General features: G+C 38.9%; 1 protein-coding gene across 1 annotated transcript in view; it reads left to right on the plus strand.

Moving 5' to 3' along the window:
• The window catches only part of PCSK2 (proprotein convertase subtilisin/kexin type 2), a 102,659-nt gene that overhangs the window by 43,175 nt on the left and 47,275 nt on the right, over positions 1-12,209 (plus strand). Inside the window, exons 3-5 of the mRNA XM_035320344.1 lie at positions 4,793-4,906; positions 6,594-6,702; positions 8,978-9,015. Coding sequence (XP_035176235.1) covers positions 4,793-4,906; positions 6,594-6,702; positions 8,978-9,015 — 261 coding nt within the window. The remainder of the gene's footprint in view (positions 1-4,792; positions 4,907-6,593; positions 6,703-8,977; positions 9,016-12,209) is intronic.

The following is a 12,209-nucleotide window of genomic DNA, read 5'->3' on the forward strand; positions in this document are numbered from 1 at the left end:
CTTTAGGAAAACATGGAAGCATATGAGATAGGTACTCTTGGACATCTTCAGGGCTTCTAACCAGGAAGCACCTGTTGGACAGTACAGGTGATGAGCATGTATTCTGTGAATGGGATCAATATTTCTCTAACAGACATCTCTCTTATTTTACATGGATGGAGTGGACAGTAAAATTAAATGTTTTCATCTGTGTTTACTTAGAAATCAGAGGTGAAAATTAAGCACACGTTAACTCTGTATGGTGTTTGAAATCAGAGACAGGGGATGTCAGTTGTGGCTAAGACCCTGACAAGCTGCTGTAGGTGCTTGATATCCCATTCTCATTCCTTTTTAAAGACAGCTGGGTGTGCAGATCACTCAGGCTCTCTTGAGTTTTTCTGCCTCCATCTTCTGTTGTCACCATGTTTCTTGGGTAGCAACGATCTGGACAGCTTTCCACTAGCTGGAGGAGGCTTGTTGGGTGATGCCTTCAGGTATGTGGACACGCTGTTCTGAGCCACCTTCATTCACAGAAGACTGCTCCTCTGCACAGTTGGTAGGGCCTAAGCCTAACTTCTTTAAAAATACAGGCAGTTGGTTTTAAACTTCATCCTTTATCTTCAGGAGCACACCTGTGTTGACCCTGAGCCTTTAAGAAAAAAAGATCCACCATATTCTGTGGTCATCCTTGATCATCTCACTGCTATGTTTTTTTTAAAACAGCCATGCAAGCCATGCCTACTGCACGTCATCACTGGGACTGTCTTTTTCCTCTGGAATTTGCCCTGAATTCTCCTGTCCCGAAGTTCTTGATTCTTGAGGTTGGGGGCTGAGTGCACTGTTCCACTTTTTTTTATACCCACTGGTATAATTTAGTAAATCTGTCATTTATGCTCAGTATAACAGAGTCATTTAACTGCAGGAGCTCACCAATACAATTAACCCTGTTCCTTCAAAATGAGGAGCTGATTGTCTTGGCATTCACAGGAGCATGGAGCACAGTTAGAGTGCTGTGGTTTCTGGCCCTCCCAGTGCAGTATTGCAGTCAATTGATTATTTTGTTAATTTGTTCTGCATCAGTATCCTGCTGGTTTATTATCATCCAAGTGACTTTATGCACCATGCATAAGTACAAGTATATTAAAAATCAATACTTGAACCTTTTTGCCTTGTAAGTGTCTTACCATCCATGGACTACCTACTTTGATCCATGGCCTTCGTTCTGATAATGACACATCTAGTAACTTTTGCATGATTTAGTCACGTGCTAATAAAATACCTGCTCAGATTTTGCTCACTGCTTAAGGTTGTATCATAATGAAGAAGGAATAAATGAATTTGGAATGAAATAAACACAAGCTGCTATTGCTGACAAATAAGCCTAAATTTGAGACAGTAAAAACCAGGCTAGTTTTGCAAGGAAATCTTGTTCCTTTGCTAGTTTCTAATAAGCATCATGTTTCACAGGCTCAAATCCTTTAGAGATGCTATTATCAAAAGTCCATCTTACAAACACTGATTTTCCTGTTTCAGTTAGAGAAATAAGTATTTGAAAGATGACACTGGGGTGCATTGTGGATCCGACTGAGGGCTGGATTCCAGGTCTGATCATGACAGAAGTACATGGGATTATGGCTGTTACCAGAATGTTCTTCAGTGGTTTTCCACCATTCCACATGCAAAGATGTGATCCTAAGCTCTCTCTTCCATGTATTGTTAAAACATATGACCTGCATCATGATATTTAATGCATTTATGTTACTGATAACACGGGAAGGACTGCTATTCTTTAGGAAGAAACCTTTAAGGGAGAAGCAAAATCAGATATGGACCCTCTCTAGACTAGGGATGAAAGCACAAGTTTTCAGCTGAGGAAAAATGCTATTTTTCTAATCAAGCTAATCTAATCTGTTGGCAAGAGGACAAGGATTCACTCAAATCAGCTATCTGCTAAATGGGCAGTTCTCCACTGAAATCACTGGAATTGCATCATCCTTTGCCAGGATAAATTTGCTTGACTGGGGATTTTTTCTGGAATATATGGATGTTACCAGATCTTGGGATCACATTTTCATCAGGCAAGTTCTTGCTTCTCATGCAGGGTAAGATCCTTACACAAGGCAACTGATGAGGCAGTCTGTAGCTCTGGAGAGTGGGAAGGTACCAGGGCTTTACCCAAGGCTTTCAACTGATTTCGTGACAGGAAAGCCTGATCTGTCCTGGATGCAATTGTGTGAGTTACCACCATTACCGAACTTAGGTGGAAAAACCTTTCTGTAGTGTAAGAGGCCTCGGGCTTTCTGAGACTGTTACTCCTTAGATGGTAATATCCTGGTAATATCCTGTACACCTTAGCTCCATATAAAATATTCAGAAAACGGCCTGTAGAGGGGTTTTAGTTCAGAGAAGGTTATACTTCCTTTTCATATATATTTCATTGTCTCAAGGAATTATAATATAATGCAATGTAATATAACACAAGAAACAAATTATATTTTATTGTAAAGATGTAACGAATCTGAAAAATGAGATGATCCTGAAGAGTGAAACCAGCCTGTGCTATTTCTGCAAATTGCTCCCCACTTCCTCCAGCTTGTCTTAAAGAAAAGCCATGGCTCCAAAGCCTTGCTTTTTAATTAGAAGAATTCCTTTTGTGCTACATTCTAATTCAGTGCCTTAATGCAGCAGGTCCTGCAGAGCCAGCAAGCTTGCGTGGGAGCACAAACGCATGAAATCTTTTTCTCTGGCATCCCTCTAAGTGAGGGTTGGCTTCTGTTCGTAATTATTTGATGTGGTGACAGCTCGGGGTTTGCAATTGCAAGCACAGAGGCAGGGGTGGTAACGGAGGAAGGCATAATGACAGGTGATTGCTCTGTTGTCTCCATGGCATCACTGAGCCTTATCTTAGAGGTATCAAACAGTGTGCTTACACCTTTCTTTATACAGATACCTGGCACCACTAAGTACACCTCGTGTGGTTCCTGCTTAATCACTGTCCTCTTTTCAGCTTATTTTGTTTTAGTTTTTATTTTCAGTCTTCTCTGCTTTTAATGAACATGAACAAGTAATGGAAACACACAGAAATGAAAGCTACCTATTTAGTATTTTATCATTTTGTACCTTTAGCTAAGGAGTTGGGATTCACACAAGTAGATTTTTAGAAACATTGATACAGCCTTTTAGGCAGATCAGTGATTTCCAGTAGCCTCTGTCAGAGTGGGTCAGGTACACGGTGCCTCAGCCTGCTCCCTATGCATTGGTATTAGGCTTTCAGGGTTATAATGAAGCAACGTAGCTGTGAGGAAAACAGCTTTTAGCTCCAATCAGTTAGATCCCAGTTTCATCTCAGCCTTAGGCACCTCACTGGGCGCTGTCTTTTGAGGCTCCCACTTTAATTAACGGAGACAGAAGGACACCTCCAAGAATGAATCAACCGATCTAAGGGCTGATTTAGCCTTTGGATGAATTTCTCCTCTGCTGATTTTGACACTACGTGAGTTACTGTGACACAGCAGGGTAACTCCTGTATACATCCTCTTAATCAGAAATGCCAAAGCCATACATGCAGAAATGGCTACATAAGTTAGGAGATTTCTTTAATAACTGTGTTTTGTTTTTGTTGTCTTTTTTTTTTTTTTTTTAATTAAATACCTAAGGAAATGTTAGTTTGTTTGCTGCCTTCTTTCTGCTTCTCAAGGTGTTCCCAATTAATGATTTTCAGTTTTTCTGTTTGATCACGAGGGATGGTTTTTTTTTTATGATGCTGCTGATGATTTTTTAATGAGATGCTGGGATTATCATGCTGTCTTGGTTCTAGACGTTAGGCCAAACAGAGTATGCCAGACTTGAGAGCATGTCTGCAAGGTGTGTTAGCACATATTGGAACAATTACAACCAATTTGTGGTGTTCTTTTGGAGAGTCCTTTTATGTGGGTATAAATAAGATGATTATGGTCTGACACTTGTAGTTTCTGCCTCCAAAAGTATTTGTGTGTCTAAGATTTCTTGTTTTCTGTTGTGCTTAGTTATGTTTACACATGAATTTGCAGTTCATAAAAAATAGGAGCTCTGAAAAACTGTGGCTGCTTGTGTTTCATAACCAGTATTCTCATGTCTTACACTTTCGCCAGTCTTGTCCACTTAGTGGCATTTTCTCATTTAGTTTTTCTTGCCAATGTATTTATTTATCACTTATTTTTGAGAACCTCAGAAGTACAATGGGAACACACAGCCCCAGCTACTTTTCTCCCGACAGATCTCTTTTGCAGAAAAGGCAAAAGAGGTATACTCTAAAAAAAGGCATACTCTGAAAATACGTGGCTTAAAATCTGAAAAACTAAAAGACATCATGGCCCAGACATGCACCCTCATTTTATCAATTGCCTGCAGCTTGGAACAGTCATGTTGGGAATTAGTTAAATAATTTTGTCATCCAATAATGGCAGTGGTTTTGATTCTGATGGCTTGGAGAAAGTAAAGCATTGCAAGAAGATCCAAGACACTAGTGATGTCTGAATAGGGACTATTTCTTGTGCGGATTCTTGGGTATCTAAAATGCGATCAATCTTTAGCTTTCCTCTAGGTAGGACACTTCTGGGTGTCTCTCCTCTGCATAGCCATCTTCTTCCCAAGAATTGTATTAGCCCTTGAGCTCTCTGCCTCTTTGCAAATTTCAGCGGAAATCAGCCACAGGTTTGAATGAATAACACACACACATAATGTGATTTCATAAGCCTTTTCTCTCCTGAAAACAATGCTAAAAAAATTGTAGTTAAGAACATTGAGCTAATGATGTAAAAATTAACCCTTCCAGGTAAAGAAAGCTGTGCAACAGGAAGGCTTCAGCAGAAGGAAGAGAGGATATAGAGATATCAATGACATTGACATCAACATGAATGATCCTTTATTTACAAAGCAATGGTATCTGGTAAGTTTGAAAGAAAATCACAGTAATCCTAACTAAACAATCGGCATTTACGTTTTTCCATGCCATTGCAATGTCTTGCAAGCGTTCCTTCCAATTCTCTCACAAGAACTTGGGAATGGATCCAAGACACTGGCCTGTTGTTTTTAACTGTACCTCTTTTATGCTGGGAAGACCCAGCAAACTTCAAGAGCTAAATTTCATTTCAGTCAACGGAAAGATCCTTAGAAGGCTTGAAAGAGAACTGTATTGGTGTCCTGTGGGCATTCCTGGTGTGCTGATGTGACCCCTAAAACTGCATATGAATCATGTCTTTGAGCTGTTGCCAGGTAAAGCATTGTTACAGAATTATAACAAAAAGTTCTAGTGTACTAACTCGAAAAAGTTGAGGTTTTACTTTTCTTGTAGAAATTTGAATACTGTTTAATTGATCTTCTTCTGTCAAAAGCAGAGCAGCTGAAAAGTGATGAATTTGGGCTTTAGGCCAATGTCAAAATAAATTAATGTTTTACTAAGTTGTTGCATTTTTAACGTGTCCCATTTTACAGGGAGAAGTTTTTAGTCTTAAAATAAAAAATATTTTTTTGCATAAAAGCTAAGAAAGAAATTTGTCTCTTAAAAATGTGATAAAGTAACTTTGCTGTTTTAACATTGCAACCTATTTACAGTAAAATACTTTGTAAATGTAATATCATCTGGTTCACTTAAGATGGCTCTTTTTGCTTATGAAAAGTGTTTCTTGTTCTCTTTCCTTTTAATGCATATCCTATGTTTTATGAATCCATCAAATATGTCTGTTAATTCTTTCTAAGATGAGAGTAGCCAGATGAATGAAGGCGTGTTAGCAAGGATGGGACTTCATCCTTGGAGGAATAATAAACTAAAGTGTGAATTAATTCACTTCTTTGTGGTACTTCAGTCAATCAAAATGTTGCAGTGATAAAAATAACCATATTTTTATCAAGCTATGCATGTAGTTTTTAGGATATTAAGTGCACTCAAATGCACTTTGATACAATGTGTCTGACACAAAGTTGAAGTTTTGCATTTGGAAGAGCAGCATCGGTATTATGTTTACGATGGAACTTGAGAAATTTGTGAATGAGACTGGTAAACATGACTAGTGCCTGAAGACAGAGGGGATTGCCCTTACCCCACGTACAATCGCATCCACATACAATATTGGACAGGACCCTTGAAGTTCATCTGCTGAACCTTCCTGCTCAAAGCAGGCCTAGTTAGTTTATCAAACAAGTCATTTCTGGCACTAAATGCAGTGGTTTTGTGACTTCCAGTAGCTCCCTGCTTTCAAGAAAAAAAGCATTACCTGCTCATAAAAAATTCCTCTGTAAAAGTACTGGAGTAACTTTTGCTAGCTTGACCCAGTGCCCTTACATACTTGAACAGAAAAATCCTCCTTTGGGTTGAGCAGATTCAGGGTTTAACCAAATCTTATAAGCCCCAAAGAAGTGAATTTACTATCACCACTTTTCTTTTTTTTCTTTTTTTTTTTTTAATCCCTGCATTATTGCAGTAGATATGATTACATATAGCTGTGCACCCCAAAGCAAACTGGACATATTTTCCATACTAAAGAAACATGCAAAGCTATAATGAAAAAATCAATGGCTGTGGTTGTGTGTCCATCAAGTGAAAAAAAAAAAATTATTCTTTTTCACCAATGTATTAGATTAACACTGGTCAAGCAGATGGGACTCCTGGACTTGACCTTAATGTAGCTGAAGCATGGGAGCTGGGATACACGGGGAAAGGAGTTACAATAGGAATTATGGATGACGGTAAGTGAAGACTGCATGCTAATTTAATATTTTAAAGTAGCTTTTCCCATGCAATCAAAGTCAAAAAAAGATTAAAAAGTAATAATGGATTGCTTATAGTGCTGAGACTTCCAACCTTCAGGGAAAATACATTACAAAGCCTTCAATAGGGATACAGAGGCATGGATATCCAAAGCACTAAAAGTAGCTTGCTGTTATCAAACAGAGGTCTTCCAGGGCACACTATAACAACCATTATGCCAAAGGAAAGACTCCCCTTGACTTCTGTAGGCACTGACTGGAGGACTTAATTGCCTTGCAAAAAGTACTTAAGAAAACATTTTCAGGGTTACATTATTCTCAAAGTCATACTTGACAACTGAAATAATTAAACACTTTCATGCTGAATGTCAATAAAGACCTGCATATTAAATACATCACTAATTTGAGGCTAAGTTCAGGGAAGATGAAGATAAAAGATACAGTTGAAATCACAGCTGCTTTACTCATGGATTCCTTGCTGAACTACAGGAATTCTGTGTAGTCTTTCATCACTTCTCTTTGGGCTAAATTTTGAAATTTTTATTTTTATGGTGACTGAATAATATTAAAAATAAATAAAAAGGCTGGATCCACCTATGTTTGCTAGGGTCAGCTGAGTAATGTCCTCATTCATTTGTTTTCCTTGTCTGCTCACACTTAAGACAGGGCTTTTGTGGAAGTATGAAAGTAGATTCACACATATGTATATTGATGTCATGAGAAATCACATTTTTAGTGATCCCACAGAGGCAGGACTTTGCTTGCAGAATGGCAAGGCATGACTATAATGGGGATCACAACAAACTAAGATTCAGGTCAAATAAAGCTATTGAAAGGTGTTAGCCCATCAGATATAGCTTTTAGAGAAGGGAGTATTTTGACTTGCATTCTCTTCCAGTAAATCTGGAAGAGAGCACTTCAATAAAATGATTCTTCATTGAGACTTCTGTTGCCCATCTCCCATTTGGATTAGCAAGACTCTCCACAGGTGCAAGGACCCTATGTAATGGGAGGTAATATTTTCATCAGAACAATCGCAGTAACATGCCATTCTCTTTGCAGATAAAATTGACCACATAATAACATGTTGGTTAGAAAAACAAGGCAGAGTAATGTTCAAAATGTAACATGAGATTAGCAGCCTTTTCTTTGTGCATTTTAACTGGATATGTAATAGGTCAGCTTATCCCATGTGAGCATAGATCTGCTGCTTCTGTTATTCCATCCACAGGGATATGTATATTTGCTATCTTTGGAAAGATTTAATGTAGTAGCATGAGCATATTCCGCACCACTGCTCTGTTACAGGCTTTAGCATACCACCAAAGTGCAGAGCCACCATTTAAATTCATGCTGTGCAAAATATCAGGGTTTCTATTTGTGTGCATGCTCTTGATAGCTTTGGATATTTGTTTTTTTTTTCTTTTTCTTTTTCTTTTTTTTTTTTTTTTTTCTTCTCTGATTTGCTTAGAGATCCATGGGACTTGAGAGTTCCTTCTGGAAGAATTTTTCAGTGCTTGTAGTGCTAGGTCCAAATCAGATAAGTCCACAAGCTCTTAGTGAATATTTGACTTGTTTTGAATTTCTGGTTTGTGTCAGCTTTTTTAAACCATGTATATGAATGCTCACAATCTAAATTTTTAAGTGTCATGATATTGCACCTAATGAGGCCAACACCTCAGGCTGCAACCTATATCCAGATATTTGCCAAAACAGTCTAATCCAACGTGTTTCCTATCATTCACATAGTCAAACGTGTTTGCCTGAGTGATCTCCCCAGGTCTAGTTTAAGTAATTTTCTGTCTACTTAGTTTATCATTTTCAGTGTTTAAATTACTCCTTTTTTGTATTCTATACTGATCCAGTGCTTGCTGATGTTCACAGTTTTGGTATGCTTTGACGCCAACGGAACTTTGTATAAAGATAAATTGTTATTTAAACTAGTCTTACTAAACAAATATGATCTAGTTTACAAAACAGGCCAATAAATTTTGTCACTGAGCACCCCTTCTCAACTGGCACATGGATTTTGACATAAATGATTTAAAACTCCTAGCTGGGACTGCATCAGAAATGATGCTGCAATTTTTAAGTCAACATGTAAAAATTGGAATTGCACTTCAGCCAATTGCATTATTTGCCTTGATTGTTTTCCTGTGGTTGCAAAGGACTCTTGTTTTGTTATGTGATCATTAGAAAATATTTTTTGAAACTGTTAACCTTTGGTTTGTGATCTGTCATTATTTTATTGCAGGAATTGATTATCTGCATCCTGATCTTGCCTCTAATTATGTAAGTACATGCTGACCTTTTCTGTAAAATGTGGAGTTTCTTATTGTTACGATCCCTCTTTGCTATAAAATTTTAAACAATGAGTAAAATAACAGTACATCTGAACTACTGATCTTAAGATGATACATTCCACATCGAAATAAGCAGAATAAAAATGGGACTGCCTGTGCAAGGAATGAAAAGGTGACAAGGCTTTTTGTGCAGGAATGACAGTGCTACCTCACATTAAATAAGCTGCAGTTTGCAGTATTGGATTTAGGGCAGAAATGAGTAACCTGGGAATTGGCTCTAAATCCTGCTGTTAAGATGCAGAATGCACCTGTCACTTGGAGGGCCACAGAGCTGTGGGCTGTGGCAAGGCTGCTATTGTTCACCATGGCTCCAGCATTTATTAGCTTTTGAAACCTCCAGGGACAGCTTAATTTCTTTATAACAGGTGATTTGGTCCAGTGCTCCAAAGCATACACAGGGCAGATAGTGTATTATCAGCACATGCTTTGTCCGTTGATTGTTTCTCGAACCTACCTCAGGCTTACCTTCAGACTTGAGGCTTTTTATCTTTCTTAATTCTTCCTGGCTCTCCCCAGCCCTCACTGACACTAGCTCCTGTCTCCAGGTGTCTACAAGGGCTCCCAGCACCCTCAGACTGTGGGCTGCCCTTGTTATTTCAGGCAGTTCTCTGGCAGTGATGGTCAAGAAGCTGTGGATCTTTGCTCAGAGGCTTGCAGTGTTTCTGCTTTAGGTCTTGCTATTTTCCTGCAGTCAATGGCTTTCTCACTAGAAGCCAAGGCTTCTTCAGCTAAACAGCACGGTTTGGTTTTAAATTTCAATTAAATTTTTTAAAAAATGGAAATTTAGGTAAAAACATGAGCCATTCAGGAAGAACGGCTCAAAATGATAAAGATTAAGACAATTCTTTTATGTATTAGTTGTTGCAATTTGGAAAATAATAAAAACTACACGGAATGAAAACTCATTCCTTGTAGTAAACATCAAAGCACCTTTGGTGGAGGTTATATAGATACAGAAGGTGTTGACTTTGGACAAGAAATTTGAGAAAAAGCTTTACTGCAGAGGTGAAGTGCACTCTGTATGAACTGGCTTACTAACTTGATAGCAGGCAATTAAAACCTGTGCCCTAACTGCAAAATCCTCATCCAAGAGAAATAACTCAGTAGAATGCTTCCATAAATTGATACAAATAAAGATATTATTAAAATATGGCCTTTGTCTTTGCAGGGATTGTTCTCCACATGTGTTTTTAGCTTATGATCTAGGGCCAGAATGTGCTTTTTACTCACTTGCTCTTACAGCAGCAGGCATGAACAAAGCATGAGAGAATATTCTGTTCCTAAAAACCATGTTTCAAATAAACAAGCTAAGCCTGCATTATCATATCTGATCTAATATCAAATGGGAACATTTCTGTTGTTAACAGTGAACCTAGGATCATGCCCAGAAAGTAAAAATAGATTTCTTAGTATTACAGTGTTTTTCTCCTTTATTTCTAAGAATATTTTTCTGTTTGATAGATAAATACTTGTCAGGCTTAGCAGAAATGTATTGGTTTTAGAATGGCAATACTGACTATTTTAGAAATTAATGAAACGAATGTAGAGAATGTAATGGCAATGCACAGACATGATGCTAGAAGTCAGAAAGCAGTGGAGCTGGACACAGACCAAGAACTATTGGGCTGAAAATCGGAGAAAAAAAAAGTTGGCTGGGAGTAGGGAAAACAAATCTGTGACCGTAAACCTGAAAGACCTGTGCAGAGAATGATCTTGAGATGAGAATCTGAAAAAGTCTGTGTGGCAATGGCTTTGACCCAGCAAAGGGTGATCCTGTAGGGGAGCAATGATTGGGCTGTTGGGGGACAAAGAAGATTGCCTGGCCAATGCAAAATGCAGGGCTGGTCCTGGCTTGGGCAGGGCAGTTCAATAGCCAGACACAGGGGAGAAAAGACTGAGGAACAAGTGCTTGGTGAGACAAATAATCCTTTAAGGAACCAACACAGACCCAACACAGGCAGAAACTCCATCTGAAAGATCACAGTCTTAAAGGAGATATAAGTCAAATGTTTTTAATACAGAAATACAAAAATATGAGCTGAATACACCAGAGGACGTGGCAAGGAAATGTACTGATAAATTAGTACATTATGGGCAAGGTAAACAGTAAAAAGGTAAACCTGGTAACCAGTAAAGCTGCGGGCACCTCCGCACACAGAGCCGGCTGCCATGGCTGTGTCTGAGAGGTGGGCAAGGCTGTTCCTGCTCCTGCTGCAAAAATCTGCCTTCTCCTCCCTCACGGAAGCATAGCACAGTGGTTTCAGGGCTTGGTTCATCCATGCTTTGCCTCTCCTCCTCTCCCTGCAGGGCTACTCAGGCCTCTTTGAGCCCTAGGAGAGACTGCTCTGATAGCGTCTACTGAGTCTCAGAGGCCACAGGGGCCTTCTTCCCAGTAGGCAGGAATTTGGGCATGAACTAAAGACAAGAACTTAAATTCGGCTGAACAAAAGATCAGCTGAGACCAAGAAATGCAATGAAGCTGGTCTCTTAGGAATGAGTTGTTAACTCTCTACAGGCCAGCATAACAATTGCAATCACCCTCACAGGGTTGCTGTACCACAAGTTTGGCATTTGCTGGCATTTGCACTTAGGGGCAGCTTTCTTTTAAGTTGCATTGTTTATTTTTAGGAAATTAAAAGCCTACAGCTTATGTGTCCCTAGTGTGTACATGCCTACATGCTGTGGCAATATCTGTTCATCTTCGTGGAAAATTGGGAACAATTAGAAAGTCTCTCAAAGGTGGTGTTTTCAGCACGTTAGCATTTTTCAAGTATAAACACTTGGCTTTGGTTACTCGGTTTAGTTTGGCTTTTATGTTTTTGACTTGCTGGTTTCCTGCTTGAACTGCTTAATGGGGGGGTAGCACTTAGACATAATGGGGTCAGGGAAGAAAAAGTGCTTTCTAAAGACAAAAATCATTTTGTATTTTCTCTTAAACATTTACAAAATACGACAGGACATCCAGGTGCCCCAAAGAAGGGCAATGAAGCTGGTGAAGCTTCTAGAGAACAAGTCTGACAAGGATCGGCTGAGGGAGCTGGGGTTGTTTAGCCTGGAGAAAAGAAGGCTCAGAGGAGGTATTATCACAATCCACAATTACCTTAAAAGAGGCTATAGCAAGGT

This window comes from Oxyura jamaicensis, chromosome 3, assembly GCF_011077185.1.
Source record: "Oxyura jamaicensis isolate SHBP4307 breed ruddy duck chromosome 3, BPBGC_Ojam_1.0, whole genome shotgun sequence".
NCBI lineage: Eukaryota > Metazoa > Chordata > Aves > Anseriformes > Anatidae > Oxyura > Oxyura jamaicensis.